A 16,587-nucleotide genomic window follows, 5' to 3' on the forward strand; every position below is an offset into this window, starting at 1 on the left:
TTCCCTGGCTGCTTCCCATGCCTAGGATGTTCTTCTCTCTTACTTCTGCCTCCCAGATTCCCCGGCTGCCTTGAAATCTCAGCTCAAATCCCATGTTCTTCAAGAGCCATTTATGTGCTTTCAGAAAAAGCTTGGAAGACTTACATGAACTGAAGCAACACCAAGAGAACATTGTACACAGTAACAATAACACTGTGTGAAGATTAGCCACGAATGACTTGGCTCTTCTCAGCAATACAATGATCCAAGACAATTCCAGAGGACTCATGATGAAAAACGCTATCCACCTCCAGAGAAAGAATTGATGGAGTCTGAATGCAGATTGAAGCATAGTTAAAAGCAACAACATAACAACAAAAACTTTCCTTATTATTCTTGTTTGTTTGTTTTGGTCTGTTTTCTTTCACAATATGACTAACAGAGAAATATGTTTTACATGATTGCACTTGTATAACCTGTATCATATTGCTTGCCTTCTCAATAAGAGGGGAGAGGCATAGAGGAGGGAGAGAATTTGGAACTCAAAATTAGAAAAAAAAACACAAAAACAAATGTTAAAATTGTTTTTACATGCACTTGGAGAAAGTATTATTTTTTTTAAATAACTTCTCTCTGAGATAAATTTCATTTATACTGTATATATATTGTTTATATTTGGTTGTTTACAATGTAATCTCTCCCATTAGAATAAGAATTTTTTCAGGGCAAAGACTTTGTATCAACAGGATCTAACACATAGTAATCAATTAATAAATATTTCTTGACTTGACTTCTTCCTACTATACAATATTTCCTGTTCTTAGTGCCTTTTCAATGGCCATTTGCCACACCAGGAATATTCTACCTCTTTGCTGTTGCCTCTTGACTCCCCTGATCACCTTCAAGGCTTAGCTCAGATTTACTTTCTCCAAGAGGCCCTTCACTCATCTCTCCACTACTGGATCTTCCCTCTAATATCCCCTTCCCTTTTTACTATGTAGTATAATATATTTTATATATGTATATATATATATATCATATGTTATATATAACATGCTTATACAGTATATATTTTACATAATAAATTTAAGACATAATATATTAGAAACTGTCATTAAAATAGGCTTGGCTCTTGCCTTAAGGGGACTCATACTAAGAGTTCCTGGATACTAAGACTTGGGGAGCTCATGATTACCAATAAGAAGGTGCTTTCAGAGGTGCCCTAATATTATTTATAATATACATGCATGTGCAACTATACTGATATGTCACGTATCATGAGGCAAACACATTAAAAAGTAAAAAAGGATAAGATAAAATGAAATAAACAATATTGGTATGTTTTGTGTGATGGAACAAAATTCTGGAATAATATTTTTAGTGACAGCTGCATGATTGAATATTCTTCAATTAATTTTCAAAAATCTCTGAGTATGTTCTGGAGAATAGGACAGAATTATAAATAATAATGGTTAGTAATTATTCTGTTAATTTGATCAGTATAGTTAACTGTAAGACAAACACAGCACACAGGAGTGCTGCTAAGCACAGGTTCACTCTTGATCTGGTCAGACAGGAAAGACACTAGGAAGGGGTTAATAATCAAATTTTATTCTAATCTAGTTTTCTTAGAAGAGAATTGCTGATAATGGGAGGACAAATGCCTACAGCATTCCCTGATCACCCTTCTCCCAGGGGCCAGTGAGAAGGGTGGGGGGTGGGGGGGCAGTTACCCCTACATCTCAGTGGGGTCAATTGAGACAGGCACAACTTGTGCTTCCCCCTAAATCCCCTCAAGCTTCAGTGGGGGCCAGCTGAAGTGCACATAGCATTCTAGTTTGTGCATTCCACCATAAGATTCCCCCTAAGCATCAATGGGGGCCAGTTGAGGCAGCAAAGCATTTGTGCATTCAACCCTAAGGTTCCCCTCAAGGTTCCCCATTCACTGACCAATGCCCACTTGCTTTATAAGGGCAACAGACAAAGAAGGCATATTGCCAGCAATAGCCTGACAAGTTTACATCACCCTACCCCTGCTTCTTACTGCATAGTCATAGTGGATGTTTATATTATTTATCATTATGTGTCACTGTGCAAGCATGGTGGAGATGTTTTGAACCATAACTGTGGAAACTCATATCTAATACCTGGAAATAAGAGATTGTTATGGCTATGGATCCTGGGAAACTAAACTCTAAGAAATAATAACAAAAATTCACTTTGCCCACACTAAAATCCACCTTACACTAAAATTCACCTTACTTACATTAGCCAAGCAGGTAAATTTGGTTTTTGTAGGTTTTTTTTTCACAGAAAGATACAAGCAAATAAGGTCATAAGAGTTAGTGAACATAGCTTTTCAGTAGGAGTCATGTTTCTCTTTATGCAGATAGGCATCATACACAAAGCAAAAACAACAAGCCAAAGTGAATTCAATTTCAGAATAATCCATTATTCTTTCTTTAAGTAGTTCTTCTTAATGGATGGTATATCTCAATATCTCATGCATGGTTGGATATTTTAGTTGTGGTTTTTGGTGAGTTTGGGGAAGAGCAAAAAGGCATTTAGCTGGACCTTAAAGTCCAGGAAAGGAGTAATATATAACAAGAATGGAAAATTACTTTGGGGCCAAGTCATGAAGGGGATTCAAAGTTAAAAAGAGGAGTTATTTCTGATCCTACCGTGCATAGATGGGCAGTGGAATTTACTCAGGAGTGGGTGACATCATGTGACCTACACTTCTGCAGGTGTAGAGCATGAAAAGAGTAGTGAGAGACTTAAAGCAAGGAGTCAAGTCACGGGAATACTGAAAAACTTCAGGTGAGAGGTGATGAGGAGCTGAACTCCTTACTCTATCAGCTGTGAGTAGAGAATTGTACAAGCAACAGAAGGAATCAGGAAAGGCTTCTTATAAGAAGTGGCATTTGAATTGAGCTTTGAAGGAAGCTAAAAATTCTAAGAAGCAGAAGTGAGAAGGGAGTATGTTCCAGATTTGTGGGGGAGAGACAGTGTCAGGGCACAGAGGTGGGCAATAGAATATCTAGGTAGGGAATAAGAAGACCAGTTTAATTGGGTTGTAGAGTGTGTTTAATGAGACTGCAAAGATAGATTGCAAGAAGGTTGTGAATTGCTTTAAATGCTAAACAGGAGTTTGTATTCGATGCTATAGAAATAAGAAGCGACTAGAATTTATTGAGAGGAAATATTACATGATCTGAATCACTTTGGCAGATATTTGGAAGTAGTGGATGGAGAGGATGTATTGGAAACAAAAAAAAAAACTTGATCCATGGAGCTCAATGAGAAGACTATTACAGTAGTTCAGGTGAGTCATGGTGAGGACCTGAATTAGGGTGGGAGCTGCAAAATGAAGAGTTTTAGAGAGAAAGTACATAAAATTAACAACTGATTGAATATGTGGGGTGCAGGAGAGTTGAGGATGATTCCAAGGTTGTGAGCACGAATATTGAAGAAGTAAGAGTGATTAAATTATAGAGAATTAGATTTTAACTTAATGGAAGGAAACATTTTCTAACATTTAGAGGGGCTGAAAAATGGAATGGTTTATTTTGAGGTAGAATGTTCCCTCAGAAAAATAGTCAAAAGAGATGAAGTGACTACCCATTAAGGACATTATAAATGGTGTTCCTACATGGGCTGAGAAGTTATATTGAATGACCTCTTAAGTCTCTTTCATTTTCCACCTTTTTAATTTAACTTAATGAAAGTAAGAAAATTTTCATTTAGGATTCTAGGAAAATTAGTTTAGTTTCCATAGATATCTGCATGACTTAAATGGGAGAAAGTGTACCTAAAATACAGAATCAAAATTCAACAGGCCAGCATTTTAAAATAAAGATTATTTCTGCTAGAGACAGTATGGTATAGTGGTAGATGGACAGCTGACTTCATAGCCAAATGGTTCAAGTCTCACCCTGATACATAATGATTGTGTGACCCTGGGCAAGTCACTCAATACTCTAGGGAACTGTTTAAGACTATAAATACCAGAGAAGGTAATGACTTGCATTGGTAGAGGGAGTTCCTTTAATTGGTAGTTCCTTCAGTTCAATCATTTTTCCATTATGCCCAACTCTTCATGACCCCATTTGGGTTTTTTTTTTGGCAAAGATACTGGAGTAGTTTGCCATTTTCTTCTCCAGCTCATTTTACAGATGAGAAAACTGAAGCAAACAGGGTCTCACCATGATTACACAGCTGGTTAGTTTTTGAAGCCACATTTGAACTCAGGAAGATGCCTTCCTCACTCCAGGCCTGGCACTCTAAACACTGTACCACCCAGTGCCAATGAAATCGTAGGTTTAATCCCTATCCTCTTATTGTATCATTAATATTTTGAACTTAAGTGAAAAAATGTATATCTTCAGGACCTATAGATATCTCAGAAATCTAGCTACTTCCATAACAATATATAACTCATGTTAGCGAAGTCAAAATTATTGAATATTCCATTTCCCCTTTACTCATGTTTCCCCTAAAAGGGTAAACCATATTGATAACACTATAGTGGGGGAGAGGTTGAGAACACTAAAGTGTACTACTCTTGTCAACTCAGTGATGATAATGCCATGTGCACAGTGATAATGGGGACCCTCAGGCACCCCAACTTCAATTTCCATTGTTCAACATGTCTCCTAGGTTCTTTAGGAAGAAAGCTGGCCTGAGTCCATGTCACATGAGGAACACTTGAAGGAACTCAAAGGTTTAACTCGTAGGGCGGAAGTCTCCGGAGGGACATCATAGCTTCATTGAAGCACTGTCACATGAAAGACATTAGGCTTCTTCTGCTTGACCCCAGAGGGCAGCAATAACAGCAATAAGTAGGTATTGTCAAGATGAAAATTTGGGTTAGACATCAGGTTGCTAAGGATGAAGAGACTGGAAAGTTCTCTGAAGAATCTGGTAAGATTGTCCGACCTAATAAACACAACACACATGACTTCAATGTGGCTTCAGTGAAAATTTGGAAAAAGTTGAGTATCAAGAGAATACATATGAAACATGGGAAAGCATAGCTCAGAAAAAGAGGAACGAGGGAGGTCAATGTAGATTTTAACATGAAGCCTTTCTCTGAGGAAAAAGAAATGTGTGTGTGTGTGTGTGTGTGTGTGAGTGAGTGTGTGAGCTCCCAGACATATGAAATTATGTTACAAAAACAAAAAGCCATAATACACTCTATTTTCACAGACAGGAAAATACTTGCCTAAAACTAATATGGGAGTTATACCTGAATAACTAACATACCTGAATTGAGAACAGAATTATTAAAAGGCAAAAGAATAATGAGGAAAAAACTGTAAAATTCTAACAACTCAATCCTAAACTCTTTAAACAAACAATTGACTGTCAAAAATAGGAGATGGACAAAAGAAATGACTGGCACTAATTCTAATAATTTTATTCAGAAGTTAACTAGTAGAAATTGACACAATGAAGAAAACACAAGAGCCCAGAGTGCCTAAGTAAGCCAATGTCCATCTTACTTGCCAAACAGAGAGTGATGGATACCAAAGGCGACGTGGAGTCTGAATCAAAGGAAGATTTCCTGTGGGTGGGATGTCCTGATGCTCCTTTTTGTGGATGGTATTGTACAAATTATATCAAACCCCAGGATATTACAGAGCCTCCTGAAGGAGATTTGCAATTATTTAAAGGATTTGGGCCTGATCATCCACAAGGAGAAGACCAAGTTGGTGAACATCTATTGCCTAGATTACCACATGTATTTGAATGGCTACCCTATAGAGATTGTCATCAACATGGATGTATATCTGGGTAAACAAAAGAGATGGACAATGAATTGGGGCCAGAGTTGAATAAGAAAACAGCAGGTTTGGTTGCTTTTAGGAAAACTGAAAGCTTCCTCAAAGCTCCTTTTATGACCCCCAGTTGCCCATGAAAAAAAAGACCTACATTTTCCTATCAGTATTCTACTGGTGTCATTATAGGGTGGTGAAACATGGAATACAAGTCTCTGAAAAATTAAAAAAGATTGTAGCACAAAGGTGTAATGGAAATGTAAATTTAAAGATCTTCCCTGCCCCTAGGCTAAAGTGCACCTGGAGCCTGGGGTGGGAGGCTTGTTTTTCAGTAGATACTTCTTGATTGGCCAATGGGTCCAGAAGGTTGTTACATTCTCTGAGCCAGGAGAAGGCTATATGTGTAGCTTTGTTTTGGGACTCACTTTGAGAAGTGTTCTGTGATTTGATCTGGACTCTGGGAAGCCATTGTTGAGAGCCCCCCAGCTTTGAAAAACCCAGATGTTGAAACCCAGATGTTGAAGATTGGGTATGGATATAATGGTTGGACAGTTTGGAAACTGTCTCTTGATCTGTTTCTCTGTCTTGATAATTCTGTCTGTATATTCTGAAGTTCAGGGTGCTGACCTTTTTCCCCTGAACTAGGTAAACGATACATATTTGACTGATTAAAGTAAGCTTGTTAACCCATTTTGAGTTGCTTTCCTTTATCAAAGCAGATCCAAGAACCTGTGTTGGCAGCCACCCTGGGGACGCGCTTGGGGTGCTTGCTGCTACAAAGGACTGTAGAAAGGCAAATGGTGTATGTGAGGAGAGTGCAACATATAATCAATGATGAACTTCAAAGAAAAGTAATAAAGATGTCTTCAAGGAATGCTAGGAAGAGAAGATCAGGTGATGTAACAAGGACAAAGACTGGCAAGTGTCCAACCAAAGTGTTCCACTGGCACTTTCATTATATTGGGAGAAAACCATGAAGGCCTCTAGTACACTGGAGAATATTCTATTCCTCTTTGGTGAACTTGTTGCATAACAGGGACAAAAGTCATACAAGATGGGCAAACATGGATGGAATATGATTTGAATGGTTGAAGTGAACTTCCAAACTGAAGAGATCATAGATCCATTTGAGTATTTGAGTCTGGAAAAAATTTCTTAATTTATTTATCCCAAAGTAGGCTGCTTAGGGAGATATTGGAAGGGGAATTTCCTTTCATTGGAGGTCTTCTGGCAGAGGATGGATGAATATTTGACTATAGTGGGGATTCCTTTTGGAATAAATTTTGGCTTTTGGCTAATAAATGGGATTATAAAGCTCTGACTAAAAATCTGTGATTCTGTGACTCTGGGCCTTGCCTACTTTCACATCCCAGCATCAGGGAATTTCTTCTGTTCAGGATCAGTCAGCCTTTATAGTATAATTCAGAATCTATTGTATCTCCCAAGGAATGGCTCTGAGGCAGAGTCTACTCCAGCTGCCCTAAGGCCAGATGGATTTAGCACTTCTATATTGTGACATTTCCTCTGGCTCATTCCCTAACCCTCTAATTCTGGCTACTGGCCCTGTAAATTTGTGTTGACCTTTGAACCTAGATTTTATGAAATCAGGTTGAGACTTCTGCTTTCCTGTCCTAGTTTAAAGTGGCTCCAGTGTGATGAACATAAAAAAGATCATTCTTTTGGAGGAACATAAAGGCTCTTTGGTCCAAGCCTTTAAACAGGCACAGTCTTTTGAGTTGTCTTGGAGAGCACATTCACATGCATTTTGCAGGCAACTGTTTTCCAAAAGCATGACCACTTTCTTACTTTCCAAGTGTCTCCTAAACATCTGTGTTAAATTATTTTCCAGCAAAGTCATTTGCATTTCTCAGATGAATCACATTTATTTTCTGCTCATATTTCTCACCTTTTGAGATCCTTTTGTATTAGTTCTGAAAACCATTACTGATATTCACACCACCTCTCAATTTAGACCCATCAGCAAATTTCATCTATGTGACTTCTTACAGACTACTAAACAAAGTAATGAGACCAGGCCTAACACTAGACCTAAGTTACACTTCTGTTAACCCACTTCTCCCTCAAATAGAGGAAAATGCACAGAGAAGCACCATTTCCTCAATGAGGGACTTATTAAAAAAATTCCAGAGTGCTCTAGTTTTCAAGGCAGAATAAGTTGAAGAAGTGCTTTCATTTTGGCGTTTTAGAACACCAGAGATTTGCTAGTGCTGGATGGGACTTGGTTCTGAAATCCCAGAACAGAGCCTGGCGTTTGTATTCCCAGTGGCACATCCCTGCACGTGAACTATAAGTGCACCCTCTCCACTGGGCATTGTCATTGCAACATCCTTTTTCTATTTGGTGGTACCTCTCAGGAAGGCCATGACGGACATCCATTTGTCCCCCAAAGGAAATCCGTGCAATTAGTGCACAACTGAGATTTGCGGAGGGTAGGGGGGAGGCAAAGGTACCCAAGAGTGCCTCAGAAAACGGAAATTCTGAGTGTTCAGTTGAAGGAGTGAGAATCACAGGAGCCCCACACCTCCCACACTTCGCTGGCCGGGTCTGGGTCTCTCCCCGCTAACCCTCCCCACCCCCCCCGCACCCTCTTTTTAGGGCAATACTTTAAGATCCTGGAGACAAGAGCCACGAAGACAACTAAAGTCTGCAATCGCAAGACGTGCAACCATTTCCAAGCAGCGCTCCCACGGAGCCCAGGGCGTGGGCGTCTGTGTGTGCGTGGGTATGCATGCCTGAGTGGGTGGCTATGAGTTTGAGAGCGAGAACAGAACAGAACAGAACCCTCCCCTCCATCTGCACGGGCAGGTTCAGAGCTCTAGAGCTAGAGGGGAAGGTAAGTGTGGAGGTGGGTGGGTCGCTGCAAGTGGTGTTCCCTTATTGGCTGACTGCCGGACTCCCCCTCTAGGAAGGCTGAGCGGGTGGGGGGCCCCTGAGTGCTGGTGCAGCTGCTCCTATTTTGGCTCGGCGCGGCTCTAGTCCCCGATTCCACGCCGGGGACTTTGTTTCCGCAGCCGCGTTCCATTCCGCTGGACCTGGAGCCGAAGGGAAGAGCCCCAGCGGCCACAGCAGCAGCAGCAGCAGCCGCAGCCGCCTCGGCGGGAGGAGGAAGCAGAGGGGGAGGAGGTGGTGGCGAGGGATTCTCGCTCTCTCCCTTTTTCTCTCGGTCCCTCCTTCTCCCCCTCCCCACCCTCTTTTCCCTCTAGTCTCTGCGCTCCCCGAGCCTATGGTTGGCTTCCGAGAGCAACTCCGGAGGATTCCGGAGACTTCCCCTGCTGCGGGTGCCCCTCCAGCCGCAGAGTTTGGGGGTAAGTGCTCCCCGATGCCCCCTGCCCTCCCCCCGCTGGGCTGTTTGTTTTGCTCGGGTTGCTCGGCTTGCTGGATTCTCCCGGGCAGCGCCTCCGGGGGATGTGGGAAGGCCCAGGCTTCTCGGAAACTCGGCTGGTGAAAGTGGGGTCGGCTTGGGGATGGCGGAGAAAGAGCTTCCTCCCCCTAGGCGCCCTCCCGGACCAGGGTCCTGGCTGGGGCTGGGTCGGAAACAGGTGGATGGGGCGGGGGCGTGCCGAGGCGCTCGGGGGCTCGGGCCGGACTCCAGTGCGGACCCTGGGCCCCCCAGGGTGGAGGCTGGCGCCTTCCCTGGGCTCCCCTCTGTCCTCCGCTGCCTCGGTGCGGTGCGGTGCGGTGCGGTGCGTGCGTGCTTGCGGGGCTGTATTGTGTCAGTGCGATGGATGTGACTCGCGAGCCAGCCCAGGCTGCCTCTCCTGCTGCCAGCTGCACGTCCTAGTTGACCCGGTAACGGCGGGGAAGGCATTGTGGAATGTGCCGCCGCTGGAAATGCCTTCCACGGATCTAGGTTAAATGGTATTGCCGGGGAAGGAAGGTATGGGGGGAGGGGTCAGAAGGTGACGGCCGTGGCAGAAAGTCGCCTGGAAACAGGACCTGCCTTAGCTGCTTTTGCCATTTTCTTTGTGTGTGTGTGTGTGTGTGTGTGTGAAGAAGGAGGAAGCTTGACTGGGTTCTGTTCTGTCTGTGAGCCGATCTGGGAAGACAAAACACATTTTAAATGTGAACAACCGTCATTGAGATTCTGTGTGTACTTAGCCACACGGCAGGGATAGGCTCGGGACCAGATGTAAGTCTTTTTTTTTTTCCCCCAACAGTCCGTGCTTAACAAAGGCGGTTTCTCTCCCTAGATTCAAGGTGCAAATGTTGCCCTGAAATAGCATGCAAAGCATTATTGTTGTGTGATTGGAAAGAGGCTAAGGGGACAATCTGTTTCTTTTGTATGTTTTTTAACAGCCTGGAAGAATAATGCATGAGGTGTCCACAGAGGCTTGGAAGATACGGTGATGGTTTGGGAAGTGGAGCTCAAGTCGGTGGGGCATCGGTGAGGACTGACAGCTTATCATGACGGTGTTCAGGCAGGAGAACCTGGATGATTACTATGACACAGGGGAGGAGCTTGGCAGGTACAGTAGGCGCTGGGACTCCTGTTTCTCTGTTGTGGGGATGATGAGTAATGTTGAGGGCCTTGGGGTTGGGAATGTGTGAGGCAGGCTAATGTAAGCTGGATTACAATATACACCCTAGCTGAGGTTTCTCTAACAGCAGCTCTTCCCATCCCTTCTAAAAAGGGGAGTTGTTAGAAAAGAGATTTACCAGCCACAAACAGGGTGCTTGGATTGAGAGACAGGTGAACCAGTCTGCAGGAAACTATCTAGTACAAGGTCACTCAGAAATTCATTGTTACATTTTGATGCAAAGTGTATTGACTGGTCCAGGACTAGTGCCCATCTAATTCCCAATCTCAACATTCTGTCATGTTTTGCCCATCTGCAACAGTAGGAAAGTGTCTGAGATTATAACTGCAATTGGAGAAAGCTATTATGTACGATTTAAACAGATTACTGTCAAATAATAGAGTAACAAATAATAAGTTAGTATTAAGTAATTCTAATTAGTTGGATTTTTAAATATTTAATTTTATCCAGAGTTGGGACTTTGATGGCCAGAGCTGTGATTCTCAATGTAAAATTCTTTCTGGTCCATTTTTAAAATTGCTTTCTTTTTAGGCATTAGTATACTGGTATTTTCTTGAAGTTATTAAATCGTTGTCTGTATAGTAATGATGGATGCAAACATCTGTTGATGGAATTCCTTGATTTTTAACTTCAAAATAATTTGAAAATCTGGTGGTTGTGTTTTCATTTGTCTCATCTGCACTGCTATGTTTTAGGAAATCCAATAAAAAGCCTACTATCCTCTCTAAAAATTCATAGCAGTTTGGATTTTGATCCCTTGGGTTGAGATTCTTAATGTAAAATCTCTCTGGTTCAGTTTTTAAAATGAATTTCTTTGTAGGTGTTTGTGTACGGTTAGTTGCCTTTAAGCTGTCTAATCACCAGTCTTATAAGGGCCGTGGGCTTTTGGTGGTTTTTGCCTTCACCTGGAGAAAACCTTTATATACTGCTCAAAGTTTAGAAAAGCATTGTGCATATTTGATCTTCACAACTACCCTGGAGGTAGGTGCTGTTTATTATCCTCATTTTGTAGACGAGGCAACTGAGGCACAGCAAGGTTAAATGACTTTCCCAGGGTCACATAGCTAGTAGTGTCTGAGGCTGAATTTGAACTCAGGTCTTCCTAACTCCAAATCCAGCACTCTTTCACATGGCATCATCTGTTGCTATCATGCATTTGGCAGAACACCTCTTTCATCCTTTCAGATTAAGTTAAAAGAAGGTGCCAATGGTGTATGTGCTGTGATTAAAGTAGATGGAAGGAAATCTAAACCAAAAAACCCAAACCCTTATATGTATATATTTATTTGTACACAACTCTTGTCATCCAAAGTGAATTTCCTTTATCTTCTGCAAGAAAATTGTAACTATACCTAGTCTAGACTACTTCAATATAATTTCCCAAATTTACCTTTTTGATTAAAAGAAAATAAAAGCAATCCATATAACCGTCCACAACCTTCTATGATTGCATGGTCTGGAAAAAATATAGAATCTTGTAGCAATACAATGTAACAAACATTTATTAAGACATTGCTATATGTTTTTGAGAGCACATTGCTAAATGTCATAAAACCTAGTGACCTAGGTATTGCTATTGGAGACAGACACAGGAAATCTATTTCAATAATTTTCGGTGAATGCTTTTATCAGTATTCTGTTCTGTGGGGCTGAAGTATGCATGTATGGCATTTTAGAGATATGTGGTCAAAATATTTGGTTTGGCTTAAATAAAGTCATTTGATTCCTGTGGTTTTGCAGCAAGACTTGTGGTATTTTGGAGTGGTCCTTTGGGACTAAGAGGAGGTGAAAAAAATGTGGCATTAGCTAATTTTGGGCAGAATGGACTAATTTATAGGGATTTCTTTATTCGAAAGGTATGCTTTAAAAGCAATTGGAAGCACAATTTAGTAAATATAAGTCTATTTCTATACTCTTTCTGAAACTTAAATTTCCTGAAGACCTTTTGGTCATTTTTGAAGAAGTTAAAAAATGAGGCCTATCTGTTAAGGAAGTTTTATAATATGCAAATGCATATGCTTACATAGAGTTTTCCCCTGTTCTATCATGTGGTCATTTGTACTTCAACTTAACTGTGGGGGGTATTATTGAATGTCTACTCTGTGGGGCAAGTATAGTTCAAAAGAATTTTAATTCAAGAATTATATTTTTGTGAGGAAAGGGAACGCATCTGTTGATTTATACATACTGGAGAGAATTCTGGTCTTGGAGTCAGCAAGACCTGGATTCAAAACCTGTGTATGTTACTAGTGTCACTGAGGCAAGTAATTTAATCTCATCTTTCAAATGGAGTTAACAGCTCTGGTGCCTATCTCACAGAGTTATTGTGAGGCTCAAATGACATGCTATGAAATTACAATTCTACATAAATTTTAAATAATAAAATAATGACTGAAGTCGGGAGTTTTAGAAAGCTATACATTGCATCTGTTTTGGAATGATTTAGAATTCTAGCTATAGAGTAGCCTGGAGGTAAAGTGATGGGCCAGATGACTTCTGATGGCTCTTTCAAACCCTGTAATTTATAATGTCTGCACTGCAAATTGCTACTTGCCCGGAGCAAAAAATGATTTATTCTAAATGAGTAAGAAAGCATATTGGTTTCATAACTGTGCTTCAATGGAAGGTAGAAAGACGTAAGAGTTGGAATGAGAGGAGGGAAGGCAGAGCAGTAGGGGAAAAAATTACAGGTATTAGTGATTGCTTCTGTTGGCAAGCCTGTTTTAAGTAGCGTATTATGAGTTGCTTGTTCATAATCTAAATGTGAGCATGTAGCTACAGTAAAGCCATGTGAATAGTAATTTGCCTTCAAAATGCTTTCCCTTCCTCCAGCTACACAGCCGTATCTTAACCTGTCCTCTGATGCTACTGTTTTACTTATAAATGCACTTTAGTCTATGGTGATTTCTACATGTGACCACAAGGTATCATCTTTGCATGATTTAATTCTTGTATTGATCGATTTTATGTGTGTTCTTCTACAAAGAAGATAGTTTAGGGATAAAATCTGTTTTTGGGGTGTGTGTGTGTGTGTGTGTGTGTGTGTTTTAAGTCTAAAGGCTAAGCCAATGTAACAAGCCCTGGAAGATAGTACTATCTTGAAAAAATTTTGAGTATTGTTGGTCAATTGTTTTCAGTTGTGTCTCTTTGTGACCCAGTTTGGGGTTTGTCCCAGTTTGGGGCAGAGATACTGGAATGGCTTGGCATTTCCTTCTCCAGCTCATTTTACATATGAGGAAACTGAGACAAATGGGGGTAAGTGACTTGCCCAGAGTCACACAGTTAGAAAGTGTCTAAGGCAGGATTTGATCTCAGGAAGATGAGTCTGACTTCAGGCTCAGCATTCTATCTGCTGGGCCACCTAGCTGCCCATTAACATAAACTCTGAAAGATATTACAACCTTGAAAAGACTTTGAGTATGGACTCAGTGACAAATTTGTTATCTCTAAAAGAACCTTGTTAATTAAGTCATTAAGTTGGCTGATCACCAGGTAGTGGATTTCTTTGATTGTAGTGATTCCTACATAGTCTACAAAACCATAGAGAACTTCTCATCTATGTCAGTGGAAGAGATTCCCTTTCCCAAGAGAATTATGCATCTGTGAAGTGCTCAATGAAGTAATTCTGTATTCTTTTTCTCTTCAGAGAGATAACAATTCCAAAATTATATGTTGTCATTTGCATCCTCCGTTCTGTGCCTTGTACATAATTCTCACTCAGCAGATATATGAATACATAAATATTGGTGGATCCTATAGGACTTTACTTTTAGAAAACTCTTAGAATTCCCTCTTTCCAAAACTTTAGTTTTTTTAATGATAATAATGAATGTAGAGAATCAATGATCACAGCCTTCTTTTTGAAACTAATTTTGTTTTTGGAGGTTATATGGCTACACTTATGAAAATACAAAAAAAAAATGCTCTTAAGCAAAAGAAATTAAGTTTATTGACAAAGCTTCTGTTAGTGAGATATAAAACTGAAGCTAATAACTCAGTTTTAAAATCTTAGTTTGACATAAATTTTGTAAGCATTTTAAATAAGGGATAGTCCCCTGAGGTGGCACAGTAGCTAGAATGCTGGCCTGTGGAGTCAGGAAGAGACCTGAGTTCAAATTTTGCCTCAGACCCTTACTAGCTATGGGAATCTAGGGAAATCACTTAACCTCTGTCTGCTTTAGTTTCCTCATCTATAAAATGGGAATAATAATAGTAGCTATATCCTAGGATGGTGTGGTTATGAGTCAAATGAGATAATAGTTTCAGAGTGCTTTGCAAATTTTAAAATGGTATTTAAATAAACATTTAAAGCACTGTATAAATCAGCAGCAGCAGCACCAGCAGTAGTAGCAGCAGCAGCAGCAATAGTAATAATATGGTATTACACCTTATCAGGGACTGAGTAACATTTTTCAGTTTGTTTTAAGTCTTATTTCTGATACTTATTAGCTGTATGACCTTGAGCAAGTCACTTAAACTCTCTGAGCCTCATCTGTAAAATGGGAACAATGATAACCCCTATCTCACAGGGTTGTTTTGAGGATCAGAGAAAATAAAGTTTTAAAACACTTTGAAAATATTAAGATGTCATGCCAGTTGGTTAGCATTTTATACTCAATTAACAGGATCATAGATTTAGAGTTGAAAAGGAGCTCAGAAGTAATGTATTCTACCTCTCTCTTTTTGAATGCTGGAAAACTGAGGCCTTCAGAGGTGTCACACAATAATGAGTAGAAGAGAGCAGATTTGGATCCAGAGTCTCTGGTTCTCTCCAGTTTCCTCTATTACCCCGAAATGTACACTATTACCTGTAACAGGTGTGTGTGAGAAGAGTCTTCAAAGAGCTTTGGCTCAAACGTATAGTCTAATCTAGGCAAGAACCATTTCAATTATTTTTAAATGCTGCTTGTACCATAACACTTTAATAATAGTTTTCAGGTATGTGAAGGGATAATATAAGGCTGTCAATGAATAGCAGTTTTTCTTGTCCACTTGATAACCAGATGGGAAGGAATGGGCTTGAACTGTATTGGAGGAGAGGTGTTGTAGATCATTGAAAAGTATTTATTAAGCACCCACATGCTTTTAGGCTGCGCAGGGTGCTGAATAGTCTGTTCATTAGGTACTGTCTCTCCCTTGTAGGAAATTAAAATCAGATGCATCATTGGGTACACATGTTAAGATGTAAAAGGATAAATAATGCAAAAACATTGCACAAATACTTATATTCAATAACTAAATAAATATTTAGATTTGGAAAAAAAATTTTCTCTCATGTTAATTTCATGTATGGCCTCATCTCCTCAATTGTATTGTTAACTCCTTAAGAGAAACTATGCCTATGCTATAATAATAATAAATAACAGATGCTTAATAAATCCTATAATCACAGAATGTCAAAATTGAAAAGGACTTCAGAGACCATCCAGTGAGACGACAGCAACAGTAATCCCCCTCTACAACAGCAGTCTCAGATCTAAGAACTTTGGTGGGGGGGAACCCATAAGCTCCTGAGGCAACCCACTACATTTTTGGATAATTAATTGTTAGGAAATGTTTCCTTCTGGTGAGCAAAATTTTGTCTTAGACATTCATTGATTACTCTTGTATGTGTTCTGATGTTAAGCACAACAAATCTAATCCTTCTTCCATATGAATTTAGTAAATATTTGAAGAAAGTTATTATCTGACTCTAACCCCCAACACCCTATCCCAAGGAAGATTAATCCCAATAAGGATTAATTTTGTTGTCCAGTCATTTCAGATACATCTGACTTTTTGTGACTCCATGTGGGGTTTTTTGGTAGAGATCTTGGAGTGGTTTGCCGTTTTCTTTTCCACCTCATTTTGCTGATGAGGGTACTGAGGCAAACAGGGTTAAGTGACTTGCCCAGGGTCACATAGCTAGTAAATGTCTGAGACTAGATTTGAACTCAGGTCTTCCTAACTCTAGATTGGGTGCTTAAATGAGATAATTATTGTCAAGCACTTGGCACAGTGTCTGGCACCTAGTATGTACCATTTAAATGTTTATCATTATCATCAACATCATTCCCCACTCTCACCCCCAATCTTCTTTCTCCTATTCCTTCCACTAGTCCTCATGTGGTATGATGTTGAGGCCCTCACTACCCTGCTCACTGCTCTCTAGACACTTTCAAGCCTGTCCATAATTCCTGATTGTTATGTCTCCTATGATTTCATATTTTATACTTGTTAATTAAATGATAGTAATAATACAGACATTGAAGATTCTGCATTGCTGTTGT

The 16,587-nt window shown here is 40.2% G+C and overlaps 1 protein-coding gene across 6 annotated transcripts in view; it reads left to right on the forward strand.

The window, feature by feature from the left end:
- The first annotated feature begins 8,457 nt into the window (after positions 1 to 8,457).
- Positions 8,458 to 16,587, forward strand: part of DAPK1 (death associated protein kinase 1) — a 257,163-nt gene continuing 249,033 nt past the window's right edge. The window contains exons 1-2 of one of the 6 annotated variants that reach the window (XM_069087981.1): positions 8,458 to 8,613; positions 10,077 to 10,164. In XM_069087981.1, coding sequence (XP_068944082.1) covers positions 10,127 to 10,164 — 38 coding nt within the window. In that variant the 5' untranslated portion in view covers positions 8,458 to 8,613; positions 10,077 to 10,126. The other 5 variants (XM_069087979.1, XM_069087980.1, XM_069087977.1 and 2 more) reach the window with 5 other exon arrangements.

The sequence above is a fragment of the Petaurus breviceps genome, unplaced genomic scaffold (genome assembly GCF_028583685.1).
Source record: "Petaurus breviceps papuanus isolate PSGF00001 unplaced genomic scaffold, PetGlider_PUasm1.0 183, whole genome shotgun sequence".
Taxonomy (NCBI): Eukaryota; Metazoa; Chordata; class Mammalia; order Diprotodontia; family Petauridae; genus Petaurus; species Petaurus breviceps.